Consider the following 27,281-nt stretch of genomic DNA (forward strand, 5'->3'; position numbering starts at 1 on the left):
GGAGAAGGTCCGCCTGCGCTACAAGCTGGGGTTCACCTTGGGAGATGTGCTGTGCAACGAAGTCGGGGAGGTGGACCAATTCCCACCGCCTGAGGCATGGGGACACCTCTAACACACTTACGCCAATGCTTATCCAAATACACATTCCAATCTGAAGACCTATTATCATCGGATTAATACAACTGTAATAACCCAAAGTGTTGGTTTAGTGCAACGTTTTATTTATATAGTTTTTTTTTTTTCAAGTAGCCAACACTGACCCCATATTTAAAGGGACATATTACGGAAAATCAACTTCAATCACTTAAGTACATACACTGTACTGTACATTTACTGTAATTTAAAAGTGCTATAAGTTGAGTATTTAAAGTTGAGTTGTTGCTGTTTGTATTTTTTTTTGTGGCTTATTTCTCATGATAGGAAAAGTTTTGGGGGAAAAAAATGTCCTCATGTAGATTATACTGTACATTCTGTAACATTATGTTTGGATGCCCATAACTTGGGTCAAAAATTTCCACCATCCTCCTTCAACATCTAATTGAGGGGCCGACCAGTTTTAATTTCCTTAGGCCCCTTCCAATGTTTTGCGGAATAAAATTCAGATGTTAATCGAATAGTAAATTAAAAAATATATACAGTACAATAATACAATAGATTCATGTTCGGTCCCTTAATGCTAACAACAATCGACACATTGGAACCTCATCTTACTAACAACCCGGTTTATGTACAATTTAGTTATGTCCAAAGGTTTCGTAGCAAAATGACCACAAATTACATATTATTTTGAGTCCACGAAGGGTCTTGATATTTACGAACAACAGGATCTATGTTGTACTTCTACTCGATCATTGATGCCGTGCATACCACATTACTGTAAGCTGAAAACTAGTTCAAGCTAGATGTGACCAGCAGCGACACATTCTTTATAAATAAACAGGGAAGTCTGTGCAATAGCGTCTGAAAAAACAAAGGGCTAAATAGTGACAATTTAGAATATAGTAGCTCCCTAGAGGAACCACTCTATGAGCGGAAAGATGCGTGCTGTGCTGATTCATGCATTGTGCAGCCGTCATTGCAACTAAAAAGGTAAGCACTGTATCTTTGTTGTCTTTTGCTTTTATTGGACTGACAAAATGAGGACGTGCTTGCCGAGCATAGCATGAGCGAAGCATTTAAAAAAAAAAAAAAATCAAATGAAAAAGCGTGCAGAAAATTGGCCAACATAGCAATTTATTTTGAAATGATAATGTGACATCCTACTTTCAGAACTTTTTTTTTTTGGGGCGGGGAACTTTGCCTGAATCAGATTGTTGTACTTTAACAAGAATTTCCCCACTATTGTAGATTCTTCTTGATTTGAAGAGCTGGAAGTTCTCCTCACCTTGCACCTCCTAAATTAAAATTAATGACCAATAAATTTAAGATTATTTAGTGTTTTCTATAAAATACTGGGTTTTCACGTATTTCTGTATTGCACACATTTTAACCATACACTGATTAAAAAAAAAGTATCACAATTTTGGGGCTTAGAACAGATTACTCGAGTTACCCTTCATTTCAATAGAAAACTTGAGTAAAGCAAGTTTCGGATTACAAACGGTCGCCGAAAGAGTTAAGTTCGAAACCAGAGGTTGTACTCTATATCAATTACAGGTAGAACGTTTGACTCTTTTACAATACTTTGTACTTTTGCGTTTACTTAACTTTACAACAGCCTTTTTTTTGTGTGTATTAAAAATATTTCAGCCCTTGTGTAAAAGCCCAATATTGAACAATTCAATCATCTGGCCAATTTATTGGTCAGGGGCTAATTTAAAACACCACCATGTCACCAATGTTGAGTGCAACTGACTCTGTGACTCCTTTCTCGCCAGACTGATGAAAATTTTTTTCTGTGGGAATTAAACTTGCTCGATGGAGTTGCAGCAGTATTTTGAAAGTCATTAATTGTAACACCCAAATGGCTAATTTGGCATCTCCTCAGTAAACCAACTCCTCTATGGTTGCAGCCATGTTGTTACTCAAGCTGTGGGTGTCAACATTGATCCATTTTAAACTACAGAAACCACCTTGGCAAATAAATTAGAATTAATCTATTAAAAAAAATGATGATAGCAGGGATGTATTTCCTGTTCTGACTGCAGGTAGGGAGTCTTCAGAGTCCAAAAGTTACTAGATTTGTTGCTTGTGATTTCTGGAAATGGTTGCTATCGGGTGTGAATACAGTTCAGCCGTGTACCCCCCGCTATTTGCCAGGGGTGCTGGACTGCAGGTGGCGAAAAAGCTGCGCATAACTTATAATTTCGCTTAAAAATTAAAAAAAAAAAATCAAACACCCCAAATTCTTGATTAAGCAGCGATAAACTGCCAATTCGTGTTTAAGAATAGTGAGAATCTCCGTTGTCAACCTGTGCTGAGCAGCAGTGACTTATTTGCGTGAATTTCAGCATGACTTACAAATAGTGTGTAAAATGTCTTAATTCTTGATCCTGGGGTATTTTAAAAAAGCATGGCACCAACAACAATGCGTAATATCAACATGGTCTTTTCCACTTGATGACTACAATCTAGGACGAATTACATCATAACGTAAAAATAAATGGGTACATTTACAGATTTTAAACTAGAAAGTGAATCAATTAAATGTGACTGATTTTGCGAATGTTAGCATTTTATTTATTTATTGACAGTTTACACAAAATGTCACCGTTTTAGAAAATATTTTTTGCTTAAAAAATACTTTGCGATGACAGGTATAATTTATAATGAAGTGAGTGTCCAACAAATTTTATTTTATTTGTTGTTGGTTTCAAGGTCGTCAGAGTTTGGATTATCATTTGTGTTCAACCTATTTCGATACTGGGGAGTACAGTACAGTGAAACCCTGCATATGCGCAGTTTAACATTTTGCTTTCCCATCTTGGGTCCAAGGAACTACAGTTGAAACCATGGTTTCATAAACTGTGTGCAGTTATTAGGCAGGTCTCATTTTTCAGCATTATTTGTATTCATTACGAACCACAGTGCTTTCGGTTCATCCAAAATGTTGATATACCAATCACACCAAAAATATTTCATTTTGTTAAATGGCACAATAATGATAGAATTCCTTATGATAATTTAACATTTTCTTTGAGGTCTAAAGTTGGGATACATTTCGAGTAGCATTTCCTTTGAACTGCATGACTTTGGTGGACCGTTTTGAGTAACCTTCCACACGCTTCTGGCAGTTCTCTGCTGGAATCATGGGCTATTCCTCTTGACAGAACTGGTGTAACTGAGCCAAGGCCATTTTGTACTCCCATGGTCGACCCCGGCTTTTCCTCACGTAACCTACGCATTGCCCGGTGCAGCACATTTGCATAGCTTGTGCGTAGCCGGCCGTGCACACGTAAAAAAAAAAAAAAAAAAAAAAAGAAAAATCCTCCGCAGGAAAGCCACAGAGGTCATCTGAGCGTTTGGCCTGTTTTATCACATGCTATGACAACGTACGTAATGTTCCACATACCAACTACTCGCCGATTTCTCAATTGACCCCTCCGTACAGGGCACTTAACCACGCCTCCTGAAGTGACGTCACACCACGTGCACTCACGTAAGACAAACAGGAAAAATGGCAAATACAATACAATACATTCTTAACTGAGAGAGACGCCATGCTTCTGATTTCATTCAATCGTTCACACGTCGCGGTGTTATGCTAGCGGAGAACGTCTCATTCATTTATACGAGACGTGTATTAAAAATCTAATTTAGGGCATATCTTCGTGCAAACACAGTCTGGTTAAGCTTCGGTAGCGAGCCAGCAAGAAATCCATACGTTTGTGCAGTCCGATCATCGCTAAATATCGCTCAACAAAGACTAAGTGTGTCAATCGTTCACACGTGGTGGTGTTATGCTAGCAGAGAACGTCTCATTCATTTATACGAGACGTGTATTAAAAATCAAATTTAGGGCATATCTTCGTGCAAACAGTGTGGTTAAGCTTCGGTCGCGAGCCAGCAAGAAATCAATACGTTTATGCAGTCCGATCATCGCTAAATATCGCTCAACAAAGAATAAGTGTGTCAATCGTTCACACGCAGCAGTGTTATGCTAGCGAAGAACTTCGAATTCATTTATACGAGACATGTATTGAAAATCAAATATAGGGCATACCTTCGTGCAAACATATGTGTTCCGGTTGATATTAGATGGATTTTGTTGATGATGCAGTCTTCCACAAAGTTTGATCCATCGAAGGCATTTTTCGTACTGGGTCTTCGGTTTTGGAAAGGGTACGAATCGAACTCCACCAACTAGCCTTTCAGGATACCTGTCGTCACTATTACAAAGTCCGTGACTACACCTCTTAACCATATTTTTTGTTAAAAATCCCAAATACGCGATAAAACGCTAACTCAACCTATACTGGACCATGCAATGTTGTCTGAGAAAATGGCGGGAGCAAAAACGGGCTTTGGTTTATGCAGATTTCTGGCCTCTGATTGGTCAGTGACGCGGATTGCGCAATATCCACGGAGGGGTCAATTGATTTTTGCAGCGTAATTTCATGTATCATCTGGTCATTTAGGTTCATTTGTTCAAGCAGACACTCTTCCACGGTAACCATTGTTGTTGCTTCATTCCTTGTTGCAGAAAGTAAAAACGACAACCGGAAATTACCAAAACTTGCTGAGGAAACTACACTGTCATCCTAGCTCCTAGTACCTCTGACTTGAACTGCAGCGCATTTTCAAAACTGGTTGCGGGTTGTGCTCGAGTACAAAGGCAAACTACGCAAGGGTTAGCTGCAGTGACGTTGGCGTGGTCGCCACATGCAAGAGTACAAACAAGCTTTCAGGTTTGTCGTTTGCTCGCCCACGCCTTTTCAGATCTGCCCACAAATTTTCAATGGGACTCAGATCAGGACTTTGTGATAGCCACTCCGTGACATTTACTTATTTATCAAGCCACTTTGGAATCATTTCGGCAGTATGCTTTGGGTCACAGTCCTTTTGGAAGACCCATTTGCACCCAAGCTTTAGCTTCCTGGCTGATGTCTTGAGATGTTGCCTTAATATCGCCATGTAATGTTCTTTCTTCACGATGCCATATTTTGTGAAGAACTCCAGTTCTTGCTACAGTAAAAGAGCCCAATGCTGCCAGCTCCATGCTTCACAGCTTGTATGGTGTTCTCGGGTCAACAAGGTTCCCTTTTCCTCTAGATGAAAGGTTATTATGGCCAAACAGCTCCAGTTTTGTTTCATTAGACCACAGGAGGTGTCTCCAAAAGTTGAGAGCTACCTCTTGGTGTCTACTTGCAAACTGTAATCTGGCTTTATGTTTCTATAGGAGTAATGGCTTCATTCTCGGTGAGTGGCCTTTCACGCCTTGTCGGTGCACGACTCGTTTCACGGTGATATTTTAATGAAGTCTTTAGCTTTTGTTCTGGTCTTGATTCGCACATTTGGGACCAAAACACGTTCATCTCTAGCACACATACACAGTTCCCTTCCTGAACAGTGTGAAGGCTGGACATTCCCATGATGTTTATACTTCCGTCGAATATTTTGAACAGATGAAGGTAGCACCTTCAAGCATTTGGAAATTGCACCCAAGGATGAGTCAAACGTGGAGCTCCACATAACTTTCATTTCCTGGCTGATTTCTTTTGATTTTCCCTTGATTTCAAACAAAGAAGCAGAGTGTTTGAGGTGTGGCTTTTAATACATCCCCAGATGAGCCGTCAGTTTACACGCATGATATCAGTTAACCTATCAGGAGGTTCTAAACCCATGACCACACCATCTGGGCTTCCCCATGTTCTTTAAAAACAAAATTATGTGTATGTAACCTTTTGACCCAAAAGAACCCTTCTCTAAGAAATGATTTCATTGTTGTGGAATTTAGCAAAATTGAATAATTTGGCAAATCCTGACTGACCTGAAAGAGGAGCGGTTTAATTTGATTTGACTTCAGACAGATAAAAAATGAAATTTGTTTTTGCAGTGTATGTAAACTTCGGCATTAATGCATAATTAACTTCATTAATGCCCCCACACTTAGGTCACTTATAGTATTAGTCAAAACAATTTTGGAAAGCCCATATGTCGTGTCCTTGAAAGCTATGATTAACATTTGTGTTAGAGAAACCCTTGTGGAGGTATTTGAGGGGCAACAAACTACTACCTTTGTGTAGCATCATGGGAACGTAAGAAAAAAACAAAAAGCTATCAGGAAGAGAGACTTGTGGACTTGCACAAGTCAATGAGGATAAACAAAGTCAATTTTTTGTTCTGGTTCAAAGTTCTGATCTCAGTCCTGTTTAAAATAATTTTCAGACGTAAACAAGAATCTGCACACAAGGCACTCTACAAATCGACTCCAACACCAGTTCTGTCAAGAGGAATGCGTCAAAATATATGCCAATAATTGTGAGAAGAATGTAGAAGGTTATACAACAGTTTTGCCGAAGTCATACAGTTTAAAGGCAATGAAACCAAATACAGTTCTTCAAAATAATAGCAGTCCAGTGTGACTAACCAGATTAATCCACATTTTCTGTGTATTGCAATTGCACAGCCTTAAGAGTGTGTATATCATGAATTCTGGGTCTTTTCTGAGAATCTACTGTACCTACTGGTAAACTCTTTGGCATGTTGCAACAAGGAGACTAGAAACATGGATTAATCTGTTAGTCCCATTGGACCGCTATTATTTTGAACACTACTGTACTAATAAAATATAAAAGACTTGTAACAAAAAAAAAAAAAAAAAAATCACTTTCATTCTGGCATTTAGCAAATAAGAATAATTTGGGGAACCCTTATTAATTTAAAACCAGAAAAGTTTAGTGTATCTTGTCAGTGGGTTGGGGGGGTATCTTTTAATATTGTATATGTTGAAGGGAGTTGATGATCTTAATATCAACAAAAGCTGTGCTTTGCTCCAATCAAGTGGCATGTACACTACAAGCAATTCTAATTCTTTTTGAGGGGCATCACTTTCAGATTTTCTGCTAATAGCAGGGGTTCACTGTACTTGTGTGTGTTATATTGGCAGTTATCACTGAACCTTGACAATGTGAAATAAAGTATGTGGACATTTAAAATGTTATAGTCCAATTGTACATTAGCTGTACAGAAAGAAGTGTACGTATCAAATTACTCTTGTCGTTTGTGAATATGCTACATGTAGTGTTTGACATTTGCTGCATGAAATAAATGTGAGTAGCTGATGAGTCATTAAAGAAGCATGAGTTCATTATCAAACAGGATTTTAGTTGGAAATGTATACAAACAGTACATAGCATTGTTGCTGCTGTGTGTTCACACTTCTACTGTGCCCTCATTGATGATGGCTAAGGCCAGGTTCCTAGCCAGGGCAAATCTCAAGAGCTCTACTTTGGCCTCCAGGTCTTCATCCTTGAACAGCAAACACAAATTAAAAAAAAAAAAATGTATATACGGTACAATTAGATTTTTTTTGTCCAATCATGTTTTCGCCTGTGAGTGTGGCCATGTCACGCTGATCTGCTCCTACCTATTCTGATCAGAAATCCTGGCCTATGTCACTTAAGTATTAGTGAAGGGGCAGGTTTTTTTTTTTTTTTTTGACAAACTTAAGTTGAAGTAGCACTGTAATCCAAATAATCAAACTCCAAACCCATCACTCTGGTTTCAATCTCAGATGGCTCACTATAATACTAGTAGTATTTCATTTGGATTTTTAATGGAACAAATTCAACTCAATGGTCATCCTTGGTGCAATTACCTTACTATAAAGATTTTTGTCCAATATTTTTTCTCAATTATTCCATTGATTAATCAGAATTCATTTTGCATGTTCTCCTCGTGTTTCAGACAGGGTTCATACTCAGTCTGACCAAAAAAATTTAAGGGCTTTTTAGGGGCATTCTTAGGGGTTGACAAAAAATTTAGGGCCGACACGAAAAATTTAGGGCCATCGTGGGAAATCAAGAGTAGGGAAAAAAGACTCACCCAATGCTGCCATCAACCGTTCTTGGTTCGTCAAATGTTCCAGTATCTCAGTACCTGTGACAGTGATCACCTGTTGCCCCTTGTGGTGGTTCTTATTGATATGACCATTGTCAACGTCTTCACATAACAGTATACAGAATAACAGTAGATTCTAACTACAATTGCAACTAGATACACAAATGTCTTCTACTGATGTCTGTCTCAGCACCCCTACTCAAGCTCCTTGAGCCTACCCAGTGCCTCCTCTATTTGTTGCTGCAGAGGTGCCAAAGTGGCTCTCTTGTCCTTTGCTCTGCCTCTGAGTGCATTGGCCTCGGTGATAAACCTCAGATTCCTCTTTTCTTCTGCGTCCTCACACAGCCTGTCAGCCTTCTCAATAAGCGTAGATATGTCAGTCTCTATTCTGGCTTTTTTGGCTTTGAGGCAGTAGAGATGAAAAGTGGGCAGCGATGCCAAATGTAGCCAGGTACGAAGTCTTCCTTTCCCCACACTGGTAGTTTTTAGCAATGTCACTGTCTGGGAACATGACTGCAAACACTTTTGAATTATTTTCACAAGATTTCTAACTGTAATGGCTGCAGATCACTTTTAAAGTCCACACGATCTCTGCCTTTACCGTCTTCGTGTATTGAACTACGTTCATAAAGCCTGACTTCTGGCTGGACAACTGTAGGTGCGCATTAGGGATCGCAACCGGCTACAAATAACCGGTTTTCGTTTTTTTATTTATTTATTTTTAAACCGAAACCGTAATCGGACTTTCGGAATCTGTTAAAATTTTCCAATCCTTTCTTCCGGTTCCGCTTACTCCACATTGCGCTATTTTTTTCAACATCATTTCCATTTTCTTCAAGTTTCGCTGTTAGAGTAAAGTTGGACTCAAAAGAACAGTTAAATCAAAGAAACAAACATGGCATCGAGGAAACGCTCCAAAGTATGGGAGTAAACTTGTTTTATTGGCAGACATCAAAACACTACTCGCATAACGGGGGGAACTCTGAACTCGTCACTCCGGAAGAGCAACAACAAAAACAGTCCGTGCGGAACCCCGCACCCCAACTCGAGGTCCTGCGGATGAATTATGTAAACACCACTCTGGTACCGTTTTTTTGCTACAGCTGTTCGGTTAAAACCGGTTATGAAAGTAAGCGGTTTTTTTGCAATCCCTAGTGCGCATGCACTGCTAGTACCACTGCCTAAAGTTGATGCTTCACTATCTCGATATTTTAGAAACAGATTCATACCAACGGAAGATGCTTGCACAGATGGCAGTAAACATGTGCCGATCTTTTGGATCTCGACGAACCCAGCTCCCAAACTCCTTACTTTCAACCCAAGCTTCTTGAAAAATGCACTTCCCCGTGATACAAGTTGGATCGATGAAAGAACTACGCTACGTCGAAACGAAGACTAAGTGAAATGCCTACTCACGGAAACAAACAATGGAATATCGACAAGATGGCGACTAGTTGTCAACACGGTGACTTCCGTTGACAACTGATTTGGCTGATTTGGACGCCAGACGGATCGCTATTTTTTTTTTTTTTTTTTTTACATAAAAGATTAATTTATTTTTTAGGGAGAATTTTGGCGGTAGAGGTCCTCCCTTTGATATTTTTTTAATTTTAGGAGCCCCTAAATGCACCTTTGAAAATTTAGGGGTTTTTAGGGCCGCGTGCGATCCCTGTCAAGAGGTTTTGTTCCACATTCCAAAAATATGTATGGCATGTTAATTTAAGAGTAAATTGAATTTCAGTGGAAATGGTTGCTTATATGTCCTGTCATTGGCATTTCAGGCACGGGGAGAACATGCAAACTCCACACAGGTGGGGCCATGATGATAACCACATTTTTAGTTTTACAAAAAAAAAAAAAAGTGTCAACTCAAGTAGCTGCAATTCAATTTAAAGACGAGTAACATCTCAAAGTGGCATGGACAAAGTGAGCAACTGCGCACCTGCATGGGGGTGTCAGTCCTTGAAGCAGTGGTGGAAGATGAGGAGGTGAGTTGCTCCAAACAGAAGATGAGCTCGTAGGTTTGCTCTGATGTGAAGATGACCTGAAATGTGGCATCATAAACAAACTATTAGGTAGGTTGATGGATTAAAAAATTTAAAAAGTCCAGAGTATGTTTCTGAAAGTATCAGATTTTTCTCTCTGCAAAATTTAATTTGGTCCAGAGAGGGTTAAATTGACATAGGAATATCAAAATACGATTGGAAAGGGGAAAAAAAAAATATAACATCCAGAGGAGCAAACAGTGCGGCCAAGAGAAATGCAATGACGTATCTGGAAGAGGCTCCAGCACTCCCGGTACCTTTGCGTGGATAAGCGACTCAGTAAAGAGATGTATGGACAATAGACTAATACTAGGTTGTAACACACTGATTATCCCATTGATTAAATCGAGTAATTTGATAATTGACCCCTCCGTACAGGGCACTTAACCACGCCTCCTGAAGTGACGTCACACAGTAAAAATGGCAAATACAATACAATACATTCTGAACTGAGACAGACTCCATGCTTCTGATTTCATTCAAATCAACGATATATTATAGATTCTAAATACAATACATTCTGAACTGAGGGAGACGCCATGCTTCTGATTTCATTCAATCATTCACACGTAGCAATGTTATGCTAGCGGAGAACGTCTCATTCATTTATACGAGACGTGTATTAAAAAAAATCAAATTTAGGGCATATCTTCGTGCAAACAGTCTGGTTAAGCTTCGGCCGCGAGCCAGCAAGAAATCGATACGTTTGTGCAGTCCGATCATCGCTAAATATCGCTCAACAAAGACTAAGTGTGTCAATCGTTCACACGTAGCGGTGTTATGCTAGCGGAGAACGTCTCATTCATTTATACGAGATGTGTATTAAAAAAAATCAAATTTAGGGCATATCTTCGTGCAAACACAGTCTGGTTAAGCTTCGGCCGCGAGCCAGCAAGAAATCAATACGTTTGTGCAGTCCGATCTTCGCTAAATATCGCTCAACAAAGAATAAGTGTGTAAATCGTTCACACGTAGCAATGTTATGCTAGCGGAGAACGTCTCATTCATTTATACGAGACGTGTATTAAAAATCAAATTTAGGGCATATCTTTGTGCAAACACAGTCTGGTTAAGCTTCGGTCGCGAGCCAGCAAGAAATCAATACGTTTGTGCAGTCCGATCATCGCTAAATATCGCTCAACAAAGAATAAGTGTGTCAATCTTTCACACGTAGCAATGTTATGCTAGTAGAGAACGTCTCATTCATTTATACGAGACTTGTATTAAAAATCAAATTTAGGGCATATCTTCGTGCAAACAGTCTGGTTAAGCTTCGGTCGCGAGCCAGCAAGAAATCAATACGTTTGTGCAGTCCGATCATCGCTAAATATCGCTCAACAAGGAATAAGTGTGTCAATCGTTCACACGCAGCAGTGTTATGCTAGCGAAGAACTTCGAATTCATTTATACGAGACATGTATTGAAAATCAAATATAGGGCATACCTTCGTGCAAACATGTGTGTTCCGGTTGATATTAGATGGATTTTGTTGATGATGCAGTCTTCCACAAAGTTTGATCCATCGAAGGCATTTTTCGTACTGGGTCTTCGGTTTTGGAAAGGGTACGAATCGAACTCCACCAACTAGCCTTTCAGGATACCTGTCGTCACTATTACAAAGTCCATGACTACACCTCTTAACCATATTTTTTGTTAAATAACCCAAATATGCGATAAAACGCTAACTAAACCTATACTGGACCACGCAATGTTGTCTGAGAAAATGGCGGGAGCAAAAACGGGCTTTGGTTTATGCAGATCTCTGGCCTCTGATTGGTCAGTGACGCGGATTGCGCAATATCCACGGAGGGGTCAATTGATTTCACAGTATTAAACAAGTTTGTCAACCTCCCCTGCCCCCAATCAATAATAAAACAAGTAATCGGATATAAACACATTGATTACACCTAATAACAGTTTCTGTGGAGGATTTTTTTTCTCTCAATGGCTTGAGTTATTTGATTGATAATTTCTGCGATAAATGCAAGCTATTTTTCAGGGTAATTTTAGAAAATGAGTTTGGAATGATCTTTTAAGTGTTTTCGGACCATAGTTTGGGGGGTATTTAGGGTACAATAGTACCGTGATTTTCGAGTTTAATTATTCAGTCTGTCAAAAAAAAAAAGAACTTGAGTTGAGTGGGTGATAAATATACAGTACTTCTCCTTGCTAATCATTTGAGACAGCCAATAGACTGACAGGCAGCAAAACAGACAAACACGAATAGCCAATAACAAAGCAAGTTGATACCTGCTGAACAAATCATGTGACATCAATAGAATCAAGCCGAGTTAGGTTGACGTACGCTGCACATTTGCAAAGAGATATAACAAGCGCGGTTGGTAGCCTTCTGTTGCACGTGTGGAAAAAATTGATTCCTGTGAGACTTTAGAAAACCAAAATAATTCCACAAACTAATTGTAATGCAAAATATGGTACCTGTAATCACTGTGAAAATGAGACATTCACCTGGGTGATAATTTAACAGACGATGGGCATACAGTGGAATTAGAAAAAGCTTTTGCATGGTTGGATTATGAGCAATTTGTCTTACACACTTGCACAATGTGCCGTGGAATGTTGGAATTTTTAAAGAAAATACTTAAAGGGCCATTGTCATAAAATGCATGATTTTTAGTACGTTATTAATGAAAAAACAGCAACCGACATGGACCCAGGCGTTTTTTTTTCCCCCACCACAAAAGATGATTTTGACGTATACAGCTTTGTGTAACTCCCACCATGAAAATACTCTCGAGGGATTGGTTTTCGAGAAGCAGAAAGTGACGTACACAGCGGGACCGCCCTCAAGTGGACTCGTTTGCTTCTATTAGTTTTACCTCCGGGAAGGTAGCTCGTTGTTCCTTCGTGTTAGCCAAAATGCCGGCTTGTTGTATTGCTGGACATTGCTTGAACACTTGGGAGGATGGATTTACCCTTCATAAGTTTGCAAGAGACCCGGTTCATCATGAAAAATGGATTGCACCGGTGCAGTGGACGAGAGCTTCGTGGGTTCCAAATGACGTGTGTATACACCTACTAAAAAAAAAAATAAAAGTTTGGGGCGGACCACGTAATCTGTCTCTCATAACGTAACAAAAGTTTGGGGCGGACCAGGTAATCTGTCTCTCATAACGTAACAAAAGATCTGTGTATGTATGACAGGCGTGCTGAATGTGTCAATCTGCGTGTCGGACGGTGTCAGGCTCGCCAGCGAAGGCTCTGCGTCGGACTTGCGGACGGCGGCAGCTCTGAACAACGCTACCGACAATGTCGCACTCAACCGCGTGCGACGACAACACCGTAAATCACCCTGGTTCGACGGTGTTGTTGATCGTGGATGGCAGCGGCTATGAACAACGCCCTAAAGCAGCCCGGCTGGGCTCCGTGATAAGCCACCTCAGCCCCGAAAATGAGCCACACCGGCTGAGGCTCCACATCCGCTGGTCACTGCTTCGGCGAAGGCTGCGAGTCAGGCTCGCAGACGGCAGCGGCTCTGGAGAAGGCTCCCGACAATGCCTCACTCAGCCGCGTGCGACGACAACGCAGTAAAGAGCCCCAGCTCGACGGTGTTGTTCATCGCGTATTGCGGTGGCTATGAACAACAGTCTAAAGCAGCACGGCTCGGCTCCGTGATAAGCCACCTCGGCGAAAATGAGCCACAATGGCCGGCTGCGATGAGCCACGATGGCTCATCTCCGCTGCAGAAGTGGCTCGGACGGTGAAGTGGTTTAGCCGTGAACGCTTATCATCTGAATATGGCTCGAAACAATAGAGTAATATTACCCCAGTAACTTCACTCGGTTGTGTGATGTTCCCTTCTTCGAAAAGAGCTTCTGTGGGCGTGGGGGCGTGTTCGTCTGCAATAGTAGAGTCCACCACGTGTTTTCATTGGCGAATGTCCGGGGTGACGTCATGGACGGGGGATGCAGCCAATATGGCGATCACTTGGATGTCGTAGAATGACACTTCTGCAACTTTGCGCATGGATGACGCGCTCTCCACTCATACTTATTTTTTCGTAGACATTGAAGTGAATGTTTTATGTATTTTTCATTACAATATCTAGAATGTTTATAGGGATGACACTTGACCTTTACGGTAAAGAGTAATTGAGAACGTTTAAGAGGTTTTCAACCTTGGTTTCCACATTGTAAGCTTTTGTTTATGGCCAAGATTTTCATTTCAGTGAATCACTATTAAACAGTCGGACCAAAACATTTTTCCCAATGTTCCACTCCACTCATAAAATTGTTTTTTTTTTTTTTTTTGTATTTGGGGGTTACTCACCTCTTTATACTCGAGCAGAGGCAGCGCATCAGTCAGTAGAGTCAACCAGAAGCTTCTGGGGGCGATCTTAGCAGTCATCAAGGAGAGGAGAAGCTTCGCTGCCTCCCTCAAGCGCTTCTCTCCGTACAATTTGTGGAACTCGCGGTACTTCCCTTTAAAAAAAAAAAAAAAAAAAACATGACAAGATGAGACTTGAGTAAAGGCCCCTGGGATGAACCAGAGAGATTTGGCTGGAGGCTGGCCTGGGAAATGCTCAGCGCCGCCTGTATGAGATGGACAAACTGGCTGGGCAATCTGGGCTTCCCTGCTATAGCTGCTCCCCCAGCAACCTCACCCCTGATAGCGGAAGATGGACAAAATCCAAAATGACATGACATAGTTACAATTTAATTACGCTGACAAGGCCTGAAAGGCCACTCGAGAATGAATATAAATAAAAATGGTTTATGTCAAAAATTTTGTTTATTCCTATACTGTATATGGAGACGTATGGAATACCATGTAAAGTGAAGAAAATAAGTATTTGAACACCCTGCAATATTGCAAGTTCTCCCACTTAGAAATCATGGAGGGGTCTGGAGTTTTCATCGTAGGTGCATGTCCAATGTGAGAGAGATAATCTAAAAAGCAAAATGCAGAAATCACAATGTATGATTTTTTTAATGATTTGTGTGATACAGCTGCAAATAAGTATTTGAACACCTGTCTATCAGCTAAAATTCTGACCCTCAAAGACCTGTTAGTCCGCCTTTAAAATCCACCTCCACTCCATGTATTATATTGAATCAGATGCCCTTGTGTGAAGTTGTTAGCTGCATAAAGACACCTGTCCACCCCATACAATCAGTGAGACTCAAACTTTTAACATGGCCAAGACCAAAGACCTGTCCAAAGACACCAGAGATTAAATTGTACAACTCCACACGCCTGGAAAGGGCAAGCAGCTTGGTGAAGCAGCTTGGTGAAAAAAGGTCCACTGATAGAGCAATCATTAGAAAATGGAAGAAGCTAAACATGATGGTCAATCTTAATTGGGGTGGAGCCCCATGCAAGATATCACCTCGTGGGGTTTCAATGATCCTTAGAAAGGTGAGGAATCAGCCCATGACTACACGACAGGACACTGTCAATGACCTGAAAAGAGCTGGGACCGCCGTTTCCAAGGAGACTGTTGGTAATACACTAAGACGTCATGGTTTGAAATCATCCATGGCACGAAAGGTTCACCTGCTTAAACCAGAACATGTCAAGGCCTGTCTTAAGTTTGCAAATGACCATTTAGATGATACACAGGAGTCATGGGAGAAGGTTTTGTCGTCAGATGAGACCAAAATGGAACTTTTTGGTCATAATTCCACTAACTGTGTTTGGAGGAAGATGAATTATGAGTTCCATCCCAAGAACACCATCCCTACTGTGAAGCATGGAGGTGGTAGCATCATGCTTTGGGGTTGTTTTTCTGCACATGGGACAGGACGACTGTATTGAATAAAGGAGAGGAAAACCAAGAAGTGGCTCCGTAATAAGCATATCAAGGTTCTGGCGTGGCCTAGCCAGTTTCCAGACCTAAACCCAATAGAAAATGTTTGGAGGGAGCTGAAACTCTGTTTCTCAGCGACAGCCCAGAAACCTGACTGATCTAGAGATCTGTGTGGAGGAGTGAGCCAAAATCCCTCCTGCAGTGTGTGCAAACCTGGTGAACAACTACAGGAAATTTTTCACCTCCGTAATTGCAAACAAAGGCTACTGTACCAAATATTAACATTGGTTTTCTCAGGTGTTCAAATACTTATTTACAGCTGTATCACACAAATAAATCGTTAAAAAAAATAATATTTTGTGATTTCTAGATTTTGCTTTTTAGATTATCTCTCTCACTGTGGAGATGCACCTACTATGAAAATTTCAGACCCCTCCATGATTTCTAAGTGGGAGAACTTGCAATACAGCAGGATGTTAAAATACTTGTTTTCTTCCTTGCCCATTCACGGTTCACCATTCACAGCAATGCATGTCGCAGATTTTGCTGTATTTCATTTTTCTGTAAAATAAAAAAAAAAAAAAAAAAGTGTCCTTGTATGAGTCGCTCCTGCCACATTATAGTCAAATTGCCAATACAGTGTTCGCCCATTATTCGGGTGGGTTATGTTCTTTACACCCCACCAAAAATGAAAATCCACAAATATTGGATGCAATATTAATACATAGGTAACACTGTCAGCATGCATGCCGGCACGTGTTTTAGCGTGTTTGTAAGCTACCATATGATGGGGCTCACAATGCTGTGAGGAACAATTGCATTTCACATCTGTAAGCCGAAGAAGCTTACATTGCCCCACACATTGCTTATGTAGGCAGGTCGTGCTTTACGGATTTCAGGACCTCCATATTGCCGCAAAGCATGACCTGCCGGGAGCATGTAAAATAGGGTTTAAAGTTCATGTTTTGTGGCAATTATTTTGAGAGTAATATTTTTTTATTTGTTTTATTAGTAGCAAGTTCTGTTTACTGTGGTGTTATATTTTAGTTTCGATGTGACACCGTGAATATGGACATCGTCAGCAATGACCTGCCTCCACAGGCAGTGTGTGAGGCAATGTAAGCTTGTTCTACTTACACATGAAATGCAATTGTTCCTCACTGCCTCATGAGCCCCATCATATGGTAGCTTACATACACATTGAAACACTTGCTGACATGAACGCTAACAGTGCAACCAGTGTATTTAAGTGTACTTTATTGGACAGGTCACAAAACAACATTTGTAAATGTTGGAATGCAGTCTGCACATAAAGTGCCATGTCTAATGTGGCCTTATCTATTTAGAAGAGAATTCAAGACCTTTACGATTGTACCAATACAGCAAATCATTAAAAAAAAAAAAAAAAAAAAAAAAAAAAAAAAAAAGGACACAAAATATGAGAGTATACAGGGCCGTGAGTGGTGAACCACGAATGGGCAAGGGCACACAATAATGCTAACTGTACCAGAGATTTGAAGGTGAGTAATTGCACGACAATTTTAAAAATCTGCAATGCACTGACTCCACAATAAGTGAATGGCGAAATAGCAGGGGAGCACTGTGGTAATTAAATTTTTCAGTTGTTACATAACTTTTTGCATTAAAATGCTGACATTCCCATGAAATGGGAGTGTTACATTAATTCCTATAAAAATCCGGATCCCCCCTGCCCCCATGCCATTAAAACATTCTCAAAAACTCTCAGGACAAATGCTTAACTTCAGATTTTGGACAAAATGTTTTTCAGAGAGCAGTAAAACAGCTCCAATCAACCCTCCCGTCCTCCTTATCAGAGCTTTCATATTCGTCTGTATGTTCTTGGTGCATACCGAGAAAAGTGAGCCTGTCACTGAGCAGCATAGCCGGCCCTAAATTGTCGATGAGGTCCAGATCAGAAAAGGTCCCTCTGGCACAGTAATCCTGTAAAAACCTGAAACACAAACACAAATGAGATGTATGTAGGTCAATGTAGGGAACACGGCGAGCAATGTTTGCATTTTTTCCATGAGGCCTCCAGGACACAAACCTTTCTGAAATTAATGTAGCGAAGGCAGCATCTTTGGCTCGGATGCTCCAGGAGAGGGCAGAACCCAGTCTGTTGTTCTTTAGAGCGCGCATGGCCATAATCTTACAAATACTTCTCACTGCGGTAAGATCGGGTGGGGGGTGAAAGATTAAATCTAAATATATTTACTATTATTGTAATCCACTGTACCATTAAAATAATGAAACAAAAGGTTTCAAATGTATTGCACATAAATTCAATAAAAATGTATGAAACAGTTCTAAATGATTACCATAATTTCCCAAAATAATGCGCAAATATTTCCAAAAATATTTTCAAAAAGTGAATAGAGCGGATTATATTTAGGTAAGGATGAAAAATAAAAAAATACAATCACATTGTATATTTGTACACAGGTACATAGAGTGGTTTAAAAAAAAAATAGGTATACATCAGTCACTGTGATTTGATGGGGGCCCTGCCTGTGTGGTGTTTGCATGTTCTCCTTGTGCCTGTGTGGGTTTTCTCCAGGCACTCCAGTTCCCCCCCCCCACATCCCAAAAAAAAACGTGCAACATTAATTGGACACTCTACATTGCCCCTAGGTGTGATTGTGAGTGTGGCCGTTTGTCTCTATGTGCCCTTCAAGTGGCTGGCAACCAGTTCAGGGTGTACCCCGCCTCCTGTCCATTGACAGATGGGACCAGGACAAGCGTGTCCTGTCCCGAAATTATAATACGGCTACATCAGCACATGCACAATGATTATTATTAATGATTGTTATACGGACGTTTTTTTGAAAAACAATGCAAATACAAACCTAACAAAATATAAATACAGATAACTCCCAATATTTTGAGCATATGGGTAGCAGCAAATTGGTGGTGCGCATTGTACATTAGTAAATGGGTTATCTTGACTTTTTAGCTCAACTGTGGGGGTGCGCATTATATTTCAGGACACATTATGCTCGAGAAATTATGGTAAATGTCTTGTACTTAAATGCTAAATACACCTGAACTATACTAATGTATTGTATTGCATAAAATATTAAGCCATTGTCAGATTATGCACTGTTTAAACAAAAGGATAGTGCTTAAATATACTAAAATAAAAAACTGATTGTCATGTACCACTAACTGGAGTCTCTGTTCCACAATTTTTAAAGTGAACTGGAAAAAAAACAGCATCTTGTAATAGCTGGGAAAAAAAAGTGTGACCTTGCTCTGACATCTGCCGTTGCTCACAAATCCTAAGCACCTTGAGGGCTTTCCGCTCCGTTTCTAAGGGGATGCGCTCCATTTGCAGCTCCAGGTAGACACGCCCAAACTCTTGGCAGTGGTCAAAGTAGTCCACAGCCAGCTGCCACAGACTGGAGGCAAAAATGCACTGTGGTAAGATTCAAGGATTGTTGAAGAATGTGTCTCAAATGGGACATATCATGGAAAATTTACTTTTTGATGGCTTGTGTATATATAAAGTCACACTTTCTTGAAATTTTTCTTTTCATACAAAGCTCGGACAGAACGACAAACCTATTGGGGTGAAAAAAGAGAATCTACTCTTCTGTTGGTAGGGTCAGTATAGAGGTGCAACAATTAATCACTAATCAATTCTCAAAATAAACTTTTTTATATAAATCAATTATTTGCAAAGGGATTAAACAAATGTAAAAAAAAGCCTGGTTGAGATCGAGAAATAATTCTTGAGCAAGGAGCCCTAAGATCTAGTGTCTTTTTAATTGTATATTTCAGTCACCTCGTCATTGTATCTGCATCTGCTTGGAATCAATACTTCAGTCAAATTCACACCTTTTGATATTTATCTTTGTCAAGTAAAACAAAACTATCTGACTTCGGGTATGTACACTAGTACGCATCAATTTGCATAATATCCTTGCAGAATGTGTGATATACAATGTTCCACCGTTATTTCGGGAGGTTACATTCCTTGCACCCCCGTGAATAACGGGGAACACGGTACTACTATTTACACCCTACCAGCATGGTTTGCGGCGCACCCAGCATGCACTGATATAAATAGCGTTTAAAGGTCCACTGACAGGCATATATACATTTTAAAATAGACAATGTTATGAAAACTACATATAACATTATTCACTTCAATGTCTATACAAAAAAAATGAGCAGGGAGTGTGTCAATGCGCAGTTACAGAAGTCTCACTCAACATCTCAGTGGCGGCCATATTGCCTGCAACATCAGTTGCAGATGTCACAGTCAGTCACAATGACAGTCGCCATTGAGAAGATGCTATGCCACGCTATGCCACCCGCTATGGGAGATGAACAAGAGAGATTTTCAGATTTTTCTGACGGCCGTTCTGAGACTGAAGCTCATTTTGAAGAAGAAAACATCTCAGAATCGAGTTAAGTGACCGGGGCAATATCACCCCATCGTTTCAAGCCATATTTAGATGATATGCGGATCACTTCTAACTAACAACAAACTCCCCAACTGACGGACGAGGAACCTGATGAAATATTCAAAATGACAGTCCTATAAATGTTCGATTTCCTAACTCTTTTACAAGTCTTGTGTATGTAGCGTAGTCAGGAGGACCCATGCCGGGCAAGGTAACTACTTCAGGGGTGCCCAGACACCGGTGTGGAGGGCTCCTTTCTCCCCCCCATACGCCGTCAGACCACCTCCCTGCCCGATCAACCTCCACGATGGGGATAGCGCCGCGGCCGGCGGGAAATGACAAACACATCGCGGCCGCCTGCAAACAACAACACCGCAGCCGTGCACATCCACACATTTAGCACCCCTGACTTACGTACTTTATGAAATTATGACGCAGATCTTTTGTTTCATTCTATGAGAAGGATAACGTCGTCGGACGAGGACGATTTTTTTTTTTTTTTTTTATTGCTGCTTTGAGAAATTTTTCAAGTTTGGTGACTATATGCCTAGTTAGCTCGCGCTACACGCTACTAAACGGTCTTTGTACTTCTATTTTGTTATTGTTTTGTGTCGTATTGTATTATGTATGATAAAATTGTCTTAAATGCAATACAAATGCTTAGTTATATTTTACCGGTTTGACCAAGGGCATTTATTCTAAATTCACACGTATCATATGCTATAAACTATGAGACAAATTAGTCAACCACAACTATTGTTTTTTTAATAGATCTATACACACGTACCTGTAATTTAGAACCCACAAAGCTCTCATTCTTTGCATCTGTGCAATCCATATTTCACGACGAACTGGGTGTTTTGGAAAAGTGAATCCATCCTCCCGAGTGTTCGAGGAAAATCCAGCAAAACAACGAGCCGGCATTTTGGCTAACACGCAGAAAAAAACCTGATACTTTCCTGCCAGTAAAACATTTATAAACACAGTAACCCGCCGATGTAGGCGTCTGCAAAAAACGTCACTTCCTTGTTCTTCTCCAACACAAATACCTCGAGAGGATTTTCATGGTGGGAGATGCAAAAATCCATATACTACATCATCCTGAAGAGTGGTGAAAAAACAGATGGGTCCATTCCGGCTGTTAAAAACATACTAAAAATTATGTTTTACTTGTCAGTAGACCTTTAAAGTCCATGTTTTGCGTGAATTATTTCTTCCATCATTTTTTTATGTTTGGTGTGAATTTTAGTTATGATGTGACACTGCGAGTATGCACATCGTCAGTAATGCACTGCCTACACAGGCAGTGTGGAGGGCAATGTAACCATCTTCTGCTTACAAATAAGAAATGCAATTGTCCCTCACTGCCTCATTGAGCACCATCATATGGTAGCTTACATACATGCTAAAACACATGCTGGCATCCATGGTAACAGTGTAACAAGTGTGTTTAAATGTACATTATTGGAAAGGTCTATCAGTGTGCACATAAGGTGCCCCAAATTGTAAACCACATTGCATGTCTAATGTGGCGCCACGTTTATTTTGAAAAGAATTTAAGACAGCTACAGTTGTGAAAATACGGTACATTGAGGGGGAAAAAAAAACTTGAGCAAAATCCATGTATATGCGGGGCCATGAATGGTGAACTGTGAATGGGGAAGGGCACACTGTACACACGTACATGCACGCACACACAATAACTGATGACCGAACAAGGACAATGTCATTACTTTGTTTTGTTAAGTTATTGTGATTTTATTAAATGCCTTAGTTTGAATTCCAATAAAAATAAACATTTGGCGACTGATCCTTAAAGAGCATTCCACATATGTACTTTTAGTTAGTAGGAACTTCACCCTGCTTAGTAAAAACAAGAATGGCGTGTTATGAGGAATCCCATGCCTGGTTCTGGCATTACCAGCCCCAATGAATAAGTTCATAATGATAACACCAATACCTGTGATGAGTGAAGAGTCCAGACGCATATTCCAATAGCAGAAACTCTCTCAAGTTGGAGCCAAAACTACAAATACAAAAACAAGGTTATATGGCATTTCTGCAGTTGTTTCTCATCCATGAGATTCACGTTCAATCCAAAGACTGGAGGACAAATATGGTCCGCTACATCATTTTATGTGCGCCACAAAAGCAAGTCATCCATGATATAAGTCCATGATTCTTACTAAAATCTGTACCAAAATGTCAATGTCATTTATTAACTAATAGCATTGCAATATTCTATTTTTTTTTAATCAAACCCTTTTTATAAAGTAATTTGAACAATAGTTCAACAATTATCCTTGATTTCTGTGTTCATGCTTTTTCCCCCCAACTTGCCCTGTTCAGCTAAATGCTCTTGCAGAATGGTGGATCTCTATGTCTTTGTAGTGGAACAGTATTGCTGTACAACAAGGGAGTGTGAAATTTATACCCTGCTCATTTTTTTAATTATTCTGAGGTTTATTGAAAATGCAGCCAGAATAAAATGGGTTTTAGGGGGCGGACAGAACAACAGAGTGAACAAACGCTGAGAAGCAAAGCAGAATAGTGAGACAGTCTAGATATTTGAACAGAAGTAACAATACAACAGTCAAATCGTGTTATTTGTGGATGGGGTGGACACCCAGTGAGGAAATGCAATCACTAAACATGAAAACAAAATGAGAGATAACATAGAAAGGCAGGTCAGGATGTGGGAAAATGAGCAAGGCAGTGGTACCAACAAGTGAGGTGGATTTCTTTTCTTCTTTTTAGTGTCTAAACACGTGGAAAAACACGAGTTAATATGTTAGTATAACCTGTGCTCTTATTATGGCACGAGCACAAGCAAAGCATATAGCCTGTCTATAGAACTTGAAGTGAATAAATGTATCAGATGCATGTTAGTCAAGTGGTGTAAGGGGTTGCTGAACTACAATATTGAAGAAGGTTGGGCCTGGCGCACACAACCAGGAGGATGCTGTTGACCCACCAGGACCTAGGTCCTGAGCCTAACCAAAGGGCCCCGACCAGTCCCAAAGGGAAGGACACGGGCACCGGACCAGGGGCTCAAATTAAAATTTAAAAATTTGTTATCCTTTAATTTCCTGTGCCAATGTAATATGAGCCCATTCAGCATATATATGGTTTCACTGTCATAGCACTCTTAAGGAAACAACGCGAATACGGTGGTCAGCAAAACTTTGTTTGACACCCCTACATTTGTTCAGTCCTTTTCTTACTGTAGATTGTGAGATTGGAGGAGCTGGCAGTGATCGAGGAGATCTGTCAAATGGGCCACGAACCACCAGTTGTTGAGCGCAATGCTGGGAGGAAATAAAAAGGGAGAATATTAATGGCATGCCAATTCATTTCAATAGAAAAAAAGGGAGTTGACTATTGGTGCAGCTATCAAATATTTAATATTTTGTTTACCATCAATTTCTCGGTTAAAAATAGCTTTTGGCTTATTAGGTCATGGTTAGGTTACCCTGTGTCAGCAGCTGCTTTGGAATAGACCAATTTTACTACCAAGTCCTACCGCTACTTTCTCTCTACCAACAAAAAATTCAGGGTACGAAAAGTCTCCTGGAAAATTTTTGTATCTAGTTACGAAGGAAATTCATGATACAAAAATAAAGAAATGGCGCTGGATTCCACCGAATGTTAACTTCCTGTACTGTATCTTGGTTTGAAAGTGGCGCGATACAGCTGCTCTCCCGTTGGCTGTCGTCGCAGCATCTTCCTGGCATCACATTGGCTAGGAAGGACGTCAATCTTGACCCATGACGCAACGCACATCCTGTATCTTGGTTTGCGTGGTACGATAGAGCTGCTCTACCATTGGCTATCACGTAGCATCTTCTTGGCATCACATTGGCTAGGCGGGACATCTTCCTTTAGCCATGATTAACATCCTGTATCTTGGTTTATGTGGCGCAATAGAACTGTTCCCCCATTGGCTATCACGTAGCGTCTACCTGGCATCACATCCCTCCATTGGCTCGGAGGGACGTCAATCTTTAACCGTGATGAATTTTCTTCACCGAATCCATTATCTTACGCTAGCGCACACTTGTAGAGTATAACTTCTGAGCAGATTTATCCATCTTTTTCACCATGGGCCGCAAGAAATTGATGGCCCGTGAAAAGACGAGTTATTTTGTCCATCAAAACAAAACTACAAATCTTTGAGAAATATGAAAAAGGGTGCATGTGGCCTTATGCTGTTGCGCCAAGGGATTTTGACACCATCAAAGTGAAGCTGGAGCTTGAAGTTGAGGAAATTGTTTCGCTGGGAAAGACTGAGGAGGACATCAACAAGTTGGTTCAGGAGCACCACGGCGATCTTACGACAGAGAAGCTAAAATAGCTGGAGGCTATAAAATACGACAATGCAGGAGCAGTTAAGACTATTTACATATAAAATGCGCTTCTACTTACGAAAAACTCACATTGCAAAACAACTTCAGGAACAGATTAATTTCTTAAGTAAAGGTACCACTCGACTCACATTCAAACATGATGGACAACTTACTATATAGGCCACAATACACAGTGAACAGGGAGTTATTCCCAACACAGTGAAAATCATTAAGCCACATTACCTGCAGTCCTTGATGACCTGATGGATGTCAAACTCAAAAGCAGCTAATAAGATGCTGTCCAGGGCTTCTGGTACACTCCTGGGGTCCACAAACATGGACATGCATGACTGCAAAGAGAACACAAACATAATACACAGAATATAAAGCAATGGCATGAACAGCAAACAGTGCTCCAGTAGTGACTGTACCTGGGCATAGAAATGCAGCTCTGTGGATTTGACTGTGGGGTGGCAATAGAGCAGTCTTGTGACCAGGAAGTGGTACCAGGTGCCCAGAAGTTCTTTGTGTTCCAGCATAGTGTCTTCATCTCCCACTAAGATCTAACATGACAGAAAATAAAAGTTTCAGGAGATATACAGTGAAGAAAATAAGTATTTGAACACCCTGCTATAATGCAAGTTCTACCACTTAGAAATCATGGAGGGGTCTGAAATTTTCATCATAGGTGCATGTCCACTGTGAGAGAGATAATCTAAAAAGAAAAATCCAGAAATTACAACATATAATTTCTTAATTTATGTGTGTGATTAAGGTGCAAATAAACATTTGAACACCTGAGAAAGCCAATGTTAATATTTGGTACAGTAGCCTTTAATTGCAATTACAGAGGTCAAACGTTTCCTGTAGCTGTTCACCAGGTTTGCACACACTGCAGGAGGGACTTTGGCACACTCCTCCACACACATCTCTAGATCAAACAGGTTTCTGGGCTGTCACTGAGAAACACAGAGTTTCAGCTCCCTCCAAATATTTTCTATTGGGTTTAGGTCTGGAGACTGGCAAGGACATGCCAGAACCTTGATATGCTTCTTACTGAACCACTTCTTGCATTTCCTGGCTTTGTGCTTCGGGTCATTGTCATGTTGAAAGACACACCCACAACCCATCTTCAATGCTCTGACTGAGGGAAAGAGATTGTTCTCCAAAATCTTACAATACATGGCCGCGGTCATCCTCCCCTTAATACGGTGCAGTCGCCCTGTCCCATGTGCAGAAAAACACCCCCAAAGAATAATGCTACTACACTCATGCTTCACAGTAGGGATGGTGTTCTTGGGATGGAACTCATCATTCGTCTTTCTCCAAACATGGTTAGTGGAATTATGGCCCAAAAGTTCCATTTTGGTCTCATCTGACCACAAAACTTTCTCCCATGACTCCTCTATATCATCTAAATGGTCATTGGCAAACTTAGGACAGGCCTTGACATGTTCTGGTTTAAGCAGGTGAACCTTCCGTGCCATGGATGATTTCAAACCATGACGTCTTAGTGTATTACCAACAGTCTCCTTGGAAACGGCGGTCCCAGCTCTTTTCAGGCCATTGACAGTGTCCTGTCGTGTAGTCATGGGCTGATTCCTCACCTTTCTAAGGATCATTGATACCCCACGAGGCAATATTTTGCATGGGGCTACACTCCAATTGAGATTGTCAGTCATGTTTAGCTTCTTCCATTTTCTAATGATTGCTCCAACAGTGGATCTTTTTTTGCCAAGCTGCTTGGCAATTTCTCCGTAGCCCTTTCCAGCCGTGTGGAGTTGTACAATTTTGTCTCTGGTGTCTTTGTACAATTTTGTCTCTGGTGTCTTTGGACAGCTCTTTGGTCTTGGGCATGTTCCAAGTTTGAGTCTTACTGATTGTATTGGGTGGGCAGGTGTCTCTATGCAGCCAAAGGCCTCACACAGGTGCATCTTATTCAGGATAATACATGGAGTGGAGGTGGACTTTTAAAGTGGGACTAACAGTTCTTTTGAGGGTAAGAATTCTAGCTGATAGACAGGTGTTCACATACTAATTTGCAGCTGTATCACGCAAATGATTAAAAAAAAAAAAATCATACATTGTGATTTCTGGATTTTTCTTTTTAGATTATCTCTCTCACAATGGACACAAACCTAAACTTCAGACCCCTCCATGATTTCTAAGTGGGAGAACTTGCAATATAGCAGGGTGTTCAAATACTTATTTTCTTCACTGTATAGTGGTGCCTTGATTACTTAAAATTTTATATGATAAAGCTGTCATGTCAGAAGCTATGTCTGTAAGCAAGCCATTCTGCACTCCGACTATGAATGACATACACCCCATGGGAAATTTCTCCAACCATAATCTTGTAGCAATGCTGGGTGAAGAGATCCAGATATGACTTTATACATATATAAATATACACACACACACACACACACACACACACACACACACACACACACACACACACAAACACACAGAGGGAGGGAGAGCGAGAGCAAGAGAGAGAGAGGCCAAAGGCATGAAAAAGGTGACCAAAGTATTGAAAAAGGAAAGCTTTTTTTTACACCTCAAGTAGATGCTTATGTAGAAATCTAAGATTTAAATTAAATTTGCCTCACTGCTTTGCCTTTTTGTTCTGGCCTCCAACATGAGCCTGGGCCATCTCCATCGGCACCTGATGGCTGCTTCAAGCTGT

General features: G+C 40.5%; 2 protein-coding genes across 2 annotated transcripts in view; one reads left to right on the top strand and one right to left on the bottom strand.

Annotated features, from left to right (window-relative positions):
- The window catches only part of gga3b (golgi associated, gamma adaptin ear containing, ARF binding protein 3b), a 29,391-nt gene extending 22,280 nt beyond the window's left edge, over window positions 1–7,111 (top strand). The window contains exon 17 of the mRNA XM_061846434.1: window positions 2–7,111. Coding sequence (XP_061702418.1) covers window positions 2–112 — 111 coding nt within the window. The 3' untranslated portion in view covers window positions 113–7,111. The remainder of the gene's footprint in view (window position 1) is intronic.
- Window positions 7,112–7,245: 134 nt separating this feature from the next.
- nup85 (nucleoporin 85) overlaps window positions 7,246–27,281 on the bottom strand; it is a 39,288-nt gene continuing 19,252 nt past the window's right edge. Inside the window, exons 10-19 of the mRNA XM_061846432.1 lie at window positions 25,024–25,155; window positions 24,836–24,942; window positions 23,471–23,554; window positions 22,207–22,272; window positions 19,084–19,235; window positions 17,885–18,002; window positions 17,688–17,788; window positions 14,337–14,488; window positions 9,944–10,045; window positions 7,246–7,410 (exon numbers count right to left, since the gene is read on the bottom strand). Of these exons, the coding sequence (XP_061702416.1) occupies window positions 7,315–7,410; window positions 9,944–10,045; window positions 14,337–14,488; window positions 17,688–17,788; window positions 17,885–18,002; window positions 19,084–19,235; window positions 22,207–22,272; window positions 23,471–23,554; window positions 24,836–24,942; window positions 25,024–25,155 (1,110 nt within the window). The 3' untranslated portion in view covers window positions 7,246–7,314. The remainder of the gene's footprint in view (window positions 7,411–9,943; window positions 10,046–14,336; window positions 14,489–17,687; window positions 17,789–17,884; window positions 18,003–19,083; window positions 19,236–22,206; window positions 22,273–23,470; window positions 23,555–24,835; window positions 24,943–25,023; window positions 25,156–27,281) is intronic.

This window comes from Syngnathoides biaculeatus, chromosome 16, assembly GCF_019802595.1.
Source record: "Syngnathoides biaculeatus isolate LvHL_M chromosome 16, ASM1980259v1, whole genome shotgun sequence".
In the NCBI taxonomy this organism is placed as follows: Eukaryota; Metazoa; Chordata; class Actinopteri; order Syngnathiformes; family Syngnathidae; genus Syngnathoides; species Syngnathoides biaculeatus.